The sequence below is a fragment of the Galeopterus variegatus genome, unplaced genomic scaffold, assembly GCF_000696425.1.
Source record: "Galeopterus variegatus unplaced genomic scaffold, G_variegatus-3.0.2 Scaffold10375, whole genome shotgun sequence".
Lineage (NCBI taxonomy): Eukaryota > Metazoa > Chordata > Mammalia > Dermoptera > Cynocephalidae > Galeopterus > Galeopterus variegatus.
Genome location: NW_007736486.1, coordinates 12,405 through 21,864, shown reverse-complemented (window position 1 = coordinate 21,864; position 9,460 = coordinate 12,405). Strand labels below are relative to the sequence as shown.

At 32.3% G+C, this 9,460-nt stretch overlaps 1 protein-coding gene across 1 annotated transcript in view; it reads left to right on the top strand.

Moving 5' to 3' along the window:
* Nucleotides 1–5,441, top strand: part of LOC103609965 (docking protein 6) — a 21,447-nt gene extending 16,006 nt beyond the window's left edge. Inside the window, exon 2 of the mRNA XM_008594216.1 lies at nucleotides 5,248–5,441. Coding sequence (XP_008592438.1) covers nucleotides 5,248–5,441 — 194 coding nt within the window. The remainder of the gene's footprint in view (nucleotides 1–5,247) is intronic.
* The last annotated feature ends 4,019 nt before the right edge of the window (nucleotides 5,442–9,460 follow it).

Here is a 9,460-nt window from a genome sequence, read left to right as displayed (position 1 = left end):
ATCATTATGTAATCAAAGATTTAAATAATGTCTTTCTTTTTGTGATTTCTCCTTTGGAGCCATGCTAGGACTTTAAGAGAAAGAGAAGATAAAATTTAAGGATTTTACACTCATCCACTTAGATGACATTATTGTTAGAATTTAATGCCCTGGAAAACCAGATGGGTTTTAATATTTAATAATAATCATTTCCAGATATTTAGGTATAATATTTATTTTCATGTTCCATCCTTCTCTTCTGACCCAAACTTCAAACCCATGACTTCTGGAGTAAAGAGACAAATGGAACAGAGTGAATAAAAGTGTTCAGTAATCAGCTAACAACTGAAACTTACCAGGACCCTTCTTTTTGAAAAACAATGAAATGGCATAATAAACATTTCCCAAATTTCTTCTAACTAAGGAAACTAATACACAAAAGATACATTTTGTGTTCATTCAGTTACAATGCACTGAAAGTTTACTATGTGCTAGATGTACAAAATTATTTAGTACATGAACTCCAAAAGTGCCTGTGGTTTTTGGGGTTTTTTTAAATATTTCTGTTTATCACAAGAGAAACTTAGCCCAGCAGACATGTCTATTTTTTTGTATGGTTCTCCTTTAAAAAACAGTTTTTATCTGCACTCTCACAAAATGGAAATTATCTCGAAATTGTTTGAAAGGCTCAACTCCCTTCTGTTTTCTGCTTATTAATTTCTTCTCACTGGATGGTATGTTGCTTCTATCCCTGATCCTTTGCTTCTCACCACAGCTGCATCTCCACCACCTGCACCCGCCAGGCTCAGACTAAAAGCTACACTTGGACATAAACTGGACCTATTCAAAAACTCGCTCACTGAGAAAGGAATTTTTCTTGAATGGGGAGTGACGACCCATTCGGTCTCGCCACACTCTGCCAGGGGCTCTCACTGCCCATTTTCCCTGACCATTTTTCCTGAGTGGCACTATTCTTCCTGGCCAGACCTTGATCTATTCAATTTATCCACGCCCTGTTTTGTAGTCCCCTCTAGACTGTTCTTGTCTAGAGGTTGCAACCCTACCCCCGTGTCCCAGGTCTTCTCTGGGCATGGTCTATTCCTGTTGTATCTCATAACCCATCCCTAGTGTAAAAATAAAAACTCCTTTGTAAATGTAATTGCAGATTCTATACTAGTAAGTATCTTTGTTAGACATAATAATTAGTTCAATAAATATTCCACCTTCTTCCTTGCTTTGGCTTTTTCAAATAAAATTGTGTTTTCTCATATAACAACTAATATGGGATCGTAAATTTTACCAAAGTACAAATTCATGCACAATGTGTTTGGGATTTTTTTTAATTCTATAATTTTGTAGTTTATGTGGATGAACACATTTTAATCTATTTGTTTTTATGTAACCTTTTCAAAAGTTTACTTCTTTATACATTCAGTAGTCTTCACAAGATTAATAGAATTTGTTTTCCTATTTTAGGAAATTATTATCATTGTTTGGACAATTGGTTTCCTTCTCAATTCTTTTGGGTACTTGGAAGTGGGTTGTTTAGTCCTCTTTAATGGTAGTTTTATTGTTGTTGATCATCTTAAAGAAAAAAGTTGGAATTTACATATCTTGATGAATTGTAAACTATCTTTCACACACTTCCTTTTTTCTATGCCTTTCTCTCTTCTTTTGTTACAAACGGCATAAGAACTCTTCCTTACCAAATCAGTCATAAATCAGTTAAGACAGGACTAATCTATTTGAGCAGATATTAAAACATAGTTTTCAGGAAAAAAATGTGCTTGTTTGTTCTACTGGAATATAGCATCACTTTTTAAAAGCATTCCTCATGGTTACTCTCATATTGCTACTTTTCTGGCAATATCTAAAAATGAGTTTCACAAATCCGTTCTCCAAGTCCCCAGAGCAGCAGCAGCAACATATCCTAGAAATAAGTAGAAATGTGAATTACTGGGCTCCAACCCAGACTTACAGTACCAGAAATAATAAGGGTAGAAAGGGCCCGACAATGTGTGTTTAAACAGCCTTCTAGGTAATTTCAGTGCACACTAAAGTCTGAAAACAAGCACTTCAGGCAATAAAAACTAAATGTAGGCTATTGAATTTTGAAAGTGACATGATTGGAGAGTGATTTAAAATGCCTCCCTGACAAAATTGTTTCACAAAAGTAAATATTTTTAAAAATTATTTTAGAGGAACTAATTTTAACCATTCAATATTGAAATGGTCTTTCCAATGAAAACCTTAACAAGTTTTAGTAAAACAACATGTTTTATGTTACTAAGGGCATAATATAATTTAGTCATAGCAAAGGCAAAAAGCTGTCTTCCTCCTTAAAAGGGAATTCAGTGGAGTGTAGATAGTTAGGTAGGTAACTTAATATGCCTTGTTTTCTGGTGGATTAAATTAGTTTACTTTTCAATTGCATCTGAAATCCTTGAAAATTAGTCATTAGGGGAGAATAGACTTTGAACATTCGAAAACTGAAAATACCATTTCTTGGGAAAATTTCTTTTGAAAGTGGCAAGAAATAGCATGAAAAGGAAGATTGGAAAGCTCTAGATCATAACAAGAAGATGTTAATTGAGTTTCTAGGTTAAAAAGTGTGTGAAGACAGGAAAAGGAGAAAACAGGAGAAAGGGAAGGGACACAACAGGCAAATTGCACCTGCCTGGTGTTTCCCAGAACTGGCCCTGGAAGAAATCCTTCAGGGCAAGTTATTCAATCACTTTATTTGTTTGTAAACGTGCCTCGATGATTTTGATATCTAAAGCCATCTATCATGTGAATCTTATTATATTCACTTATTCAATATTTTCCAGCTTTTTCCAGTATCTAGTGTGATATTTCTACTTTTCCCCAGTTTATTATTAGTAGGTTTTATCTGCTAACATTTAAGTGCACAGACATTTCAGTGATAAGGTAATGATTCTTCTTGGTTCCTTGTTGTAAATATTTCTTGTGCCATCCATATGAAAGACATTCCATGTCAAGATTACCTTCTACATGTATTTTTTTAAAAATATCAAACTATTGATGTGCATATCAAGGGTCAATATAGCCATAAGCAATGGAAATATTGTTTGTTTGAGTTCTATTTTTATTTATACATATTTATGGTTACAGAGTTGACTGTCAGTATTTTTGTGCAGTATGTGATGATCAAATCAATATCATTAGCACGTTCATCATTACAAATCGTAATTATTTTTTGTGTTCTTACCCAATTACTCCCTATCCCTGTTTCCCACCTCTAGTCATTATAAGTCTGTTTTCTCCTTCTGAAAGTTCAAAGTTTAGCAATAGCAATATTGGTTGATAATATTTCCTTCAATATTTTGGAAGTATTTGGCAATGATTCTTTGATTGCTATCTTCAGACTCAGGAATTGATGGAAAGGAAAGCATATAGAGGAATGTTTTCCTTTCCACTTTTATAACCATATTTTCCCTGTGCACAACAGATGCCACTTTGGCATAACGTAATTAATTCCAAATGTAGAAGCCTAACTTCATCAAAAGGGTCTTGACCAAAGAAAAGAAGATTGATGTCTAGGCATTATCTATTTTCCTGAGTCAACCCATTGGGTGCAGGTTTCATTTATATTCTTATATGAGATCATGCCCTTTTGATTTACTACTTCTAATCCCATTGAAGTGGGAATTATAGTGGAAATGTGAATGATGAATCTAATGCTCAATGTTAACACTTTACTTGGTTACATGCAGGAATTTTAAGATATATGGAATGTGTATATATTTGGGCTTTTTTATTACAGATATTTAATGGGCAATGTCATTTCTTCGTTTTTCAGCTATAGAATTGATATCAATTTGTCATTTTTTAGGAAATGAATATGAAATTCATATACATATTAGTTTCATGGGTCAATAATCTAAGTAAAAATTAAATCATCAGATTAACTTTTGTCTAAAAATATCCCAGACCCATGAGTATAAATATTTTTCATACGGCTACTAAATTTTAAGCTATCATACTTAAGTTAATCTAACCCATTTGGAGTCTGCATATAGTTTTTGGCATCAGAGAATTCTTACTGGATAAAATACCTGCCGGAGAAAAGATTCTTTCTATTATGCAGACAATTCTAGCTCAGTACTGGCAAACATTAAGTACTTAAGATTGTGGCATTATGATGGGTGATAGCACATTCCTAAACATATCTATTCTCTTCCAACTGCAGCTGCATTGTTATATCCTATTAAAATGATTAATTCAACAACACTGCCTTTAAAGCACTTTTTAGACTTAAATTCTAACTCACAGATATATATCTAAAAATAATCCTCAAATTTTTTATCATGAATCATTATTTTTTCATAATTCCTTAATTCTTGCATCCCATATTCATCATGATATATATTTATTTCATTCATACAGTTAACCAATATTTATCAATCACTTACTATAAACCGAAGATATGGTGTTAAGAACGAGGGATATTGTGTAGGGCCCACCAAGTTCTTTATTTCTTGGAACTTACAAACTAAACTTATTTTTCATAATAAAGTGCACTTAATTCATTTATATGTGAATCAAGGGCTGCAGAATTTTTCAATAGGCTTTGAGATACACAAAAAGTTACAAAGCAAGGTTTGAAATCATTGCCTAATAATCATATTTCAACCAAAGAATATCCAGGAATGAAAGAAGTGATGTGTTTTTATTTTGTTTATCAAAGCAATGCTTTAAGTTCTGCGGAAAGAAGTAATGACTATCTGCAATTATCATATGCTAAATTTGATCATGACTACAATTTTTTTTGAGATACAAACTAAAATATTTTTGCAGTGCCTAAGTAGCTAGTGAGTCAGAGTATGCATTAAATACTTCATGCACAAAGGTAAAATTGAGTAAGTGCTTGCTTAAATAGAAATTGTATCTATATCATTCATTTAGATTGTGTGAAAAAGCAGACAGTAAGCATCATTTGGGCAGAGATCCCACTTATCTTTTCTTCTCATTTTTCCATTATGCAATTTAACCATTTATTCCTAACCATAGAGAATGCATGCAATGAAAAGTTGTAGCATGAGTGAGTGAATGAATAAATGAGTAAGAATGCTCTGATTAACTCCTTTTCTCATATACGAAGCAGAAAAAGGTAGTGTTTTGCAATGGATATCGATGTCACCAAGAAAATGCTTTCTGAAGTCTGTAGATACACAAATTAATGCAGTGCTGCCATTAATAGTCACACCTCTTTTTACTTAATTTTCTCCATTCTTTGTCTCTTTGCAGAACGATTTAATGTGTATCTTATGCCTACACCAAATCTGGATATTTATGGTGAATGCACAATGCAGATCACTCACGAGAATATCTATCTCTGGGATATCCACAATGCCAAGGTTAAACTGGTGATGTGGCCTCTAAGCTCACTGAGGAGATATGGTCGGGACTCAACGTGGTTCACGTTTGAGTCAGGAAGGTAAGCACTCACACAGCAGCCGAGTGCAGGATGCCTGTAACTGACTCCTGATGGAAAGGGTCAGCCCACCATTGCCCGGGATGACCCCTGTTTTCGTAAAGGGCAGAAGATACCAAGTACATAATTTCTTCAGATTCTTGTTGATAATATGAATAAAATTGTATTAATTTCATGCCAGGTTAATTATCCATTCAAAACAATTTCAATCTCTTATACTAGAATCAAAGGAGTTTCATAATTACTTTAATACTGCAATACATTTTTCAATATTATTACAATACTATATTTTTGGTGTATCTTCATGCAATAGGATTTTCATAAAATTAAATAAGTCCTTACTTACATTAATTTTGTGAGTTTTTAATAAGCAAACAATATTAAAAGGAGTTTTATATAAAATTATTTAAATACTGCTTTTTTTTTTGCTTGAGTTAATACACTACTCATTCATCCAGATGTTTATGTTAATAACATTAGTTGAGTATAAAATTAATTTGAAATGTCTGAAGAAATGTTGGCAAATTTATAATTTATGTAATGTTGTGAGAGTTTTAAACCTAGTGTTTCCAGGCAAATATCTTATTTTCCTCATCAGAGCATATGGTTGTAATCCATAAATGTCTGAAATGAATGCTTGCTTCACAATCATTCATAGACACATATTTAGACATGACCTACAATCAACCAAGTCAATGTCTTTATGCTATGAGCCTTTTGTGACTTTGTTGTCATGCATCCAAGATAAGACTTAGGTTTAGGAATTCTAATAAGAAAGTGGTGTTTAATGCATCGGTCTTTACGTAGGGAGCATAAGTTATCACATACTTAAAACGAATCTGTAGTCTTATAAGCTAATTATAGTGAGTTTTCATTGCATTTGATGTAACAATTTTAAATTCATAATTTTCTTCTTATAAAACTTTAAATATTTATTCAAAGTCAGATTCTAATAATATCCATCTAGAGTAGGTCTCTTAAAATTAAAAACAAAAAACAACAAAGAAAAACCTAAGCTGGAGTAATATGACCAGTCTAGAGCCATTTTGCACCAAGGTAATATGAAAGTTTCTACCACACTATTTTCTCCAAAGAGCCTTGGATCCTGTGTTTACTTAGTTGCTATGAGCTCATTTAACTGTCTGTTTCAGTCGGCCTAGATATTGAGCATAATAATAATCACATTCTGGATAACTACTGGAAAATAAAAATTCTTCTATGAGAATTAGTATTTTTAGGTATGTACACCATTTAAAAAATTATATGATTATGGAAAAGGAATTATATCATATAGAAATTCTCTGATCTAAAACCTATGATACTTTTTTTTTTTTTTTTTTTTTACTGGCCTTAAAAGTCAGCATATAAATCAACTGGATGTTTTTATTCTTTTTTGTTGTTTTTTCATCACTGAACAACATTACCTCTAGGCTCCACTCCCCTTGTTCTTTCTCCCAGGTACACCTATTTTTCTTTTCTTATGCAGAACAATTTGACTGTCTTGTGTGCTCCATCATTTTAATAGGCTTGTATGTTAAATAACAAGTAGTTTTCTTTCTTATACCGTGGTTATTCAGAATTTTCACTCCATTTATACCTGTCCACATTAACGTTTTTTTTAATTTCTTGTACCTTCAGTCTTTGAGGGGAATGAATTTGCTCTCCACGGGTTTTAAAATTGTTATTCTCATCCAAAACACCAAACTAATTGATATACAACTTGGCTTATCTGACAATCAACATGAACTGGTCTTCTGTGTTCTTGATTATTTTTAATAACTTTAAGATACATGAAAAATATAAATATATTTGAATAGATAAGGTCCATAATCATCAAAGTTTTTTGTTTGTTTTTTGTTTTTATTTTGCTTGTTTTGTTGCTTAGTAGATAATTTTTCTTTTCTTTTTTGGGGGAGTGGGGGCTTGCCAGAAAAACTTCTTAATTTTTTTTTGTTGTTGAAGTGTAATTGATTATACATATTTTTGGGGTAGTGTTGACTATCATTATTTGTGTACAATATGAGATGATCAAATCAATATTAACATATTCATTATTACAAATCATAACTATTCCTTGTGTTCCTTACTTGATTTCTCCCTAAAAAGGAAATATCTTAATATATAAAAATCATTTTGATACCCACACTCTTATATGCCCTAAGAATCAGAGATAGTTAGGTTTAGATTGCAGCTCTATCACTTAACAATTTAACCTGAGCCATTTGACCCCTCTGGCTTTCTGTTTTCCTCTTGTATTAGGAGAATTATAACCTGTACTTTCCAGCAATGTTTGGAGAGGCTGAGCGAGTTAGTGTGTATAAAGCAGCACACATCTCAGTATTTCCACTTAATAGGCATTTTAAAAATCATGATCATCTACTCTTTTTCAGAAATTATATAATTTGCCTGTTTCTAGTTTCTGAATGAAGCTTCTAGTTTGGTCTGAAGAACTCTCTTTTATGTCCTCAGCCAAAACCACAGGAAATGTGGGGAGAGAGAAACCAAGCAAAAAGCTTGAGAGAAGCTTGTATTCACCTGTTGGAGAGATGATTCTAAATTCTACCTCTATAAATAGAAATCAGTGTTACCTGTCATGAACCAAGAATTTGAGGGCAGGTGAAAATGGAACTGGAGCAACAAGACTTTGGAATACAAATGAGGGGAAAGTACTGAATCGCTGTCTTTGTATTAACTGGTGCTTGGGGCATAGCTATGGGATAGTAGGTGCCTATGTCACTCAAAAGTCAATAGGATGTACAAAATGCTCTAGTTTACTAAGGGTGATTCTTTGGAATGAGTTTACACCCCAATGTTACTGTACTTGGGGAAATCAGATTGTAAAGCAACAAAAATCAATCTTGTTACACTTAAAAATATTAAGGGAAAATCTAAACAAATTTATTCTTAAAAGCTGCTATAGCTAAGAAGTGAATTGAATATGGTTGCAGTATATAAGGTTCTTATACAAAAATCAATTTTGTCTTACATGCTAGCAATAAATGGAAGTGAAAATTTTAAAAACACCACTTATAATGGCATCAAAATATGAACTATATATGGGTAGATTGAACAAAATATATGCAAAACCTGTAGATGAAAGGATACAAATATGGTTGATAGTAATTAAGAAAGACCAAAATAAATAGTGATACAGACCAAGTTCATGAACTGAAAAACTCTATATTGTTAAGATGACAATCCTCTCCAAATGGATTTATAGATTCAATGCAATCCCAATAAAATTCCCAACTAGCTTTTCTGAAGTAAATGGAAAGTTGATTCTGAAATGTATTTCCACTTAAGACCTAGAATACCTACAACAATTTTGAAAAGAATGTAGTTGAAGGATTTCCTCTATCTAATTTGTTTTGTTTTTGTTTTTTGACAGTTTTTTTTTATTTAAACATAATTGATTATACGTATGCGTGTGGTACAGATTTGAATACAATATCTGTGTACAATATGTAGTGATCAAATCAGGATAATTAGTATACTCATGTTTACAAAACATAATCAATCTTTGTGACAATCAATTTCTTACTTAATCTTCCTCCCCTCCCCCTTTCCCACCTCTAATAACCACAGTTCTCTTCTCTTTTTTTTTTTTTGAAAGTTCAGTGTAATATTGTAATTGTTGTTTCTTTCTTTCTTTTCTTTTGTTTATTTTTTAAGCTCCCACTTATGAGTGAGGAGATAGTATTTCTCTTTCTGTGCCTGCCTTATTTTACTTAATGTAATTTTCTCTAAGTTTATCCATGTTGCTGTGAATGGCAAAAAAGTGCTTAGAGCTGATAAATGATTTCAGTAAGGTTGCAGGATACAAAATCAACACAGAAAAATCAGTAGCATTTTCATACTTCAATAACCAGCTAACGAAAAAGAAATAAAAAACTAAGCCCATTTAATAGTCACCAAAAAAATAAAATGCTTAGGAATCAATTTGACCAAGGAGATGAAAGATTTCTACAATGAGAACTACAAGTCACTGCTGACAGAAATTAAAGAGGATACAAAAAGATGAAAAGG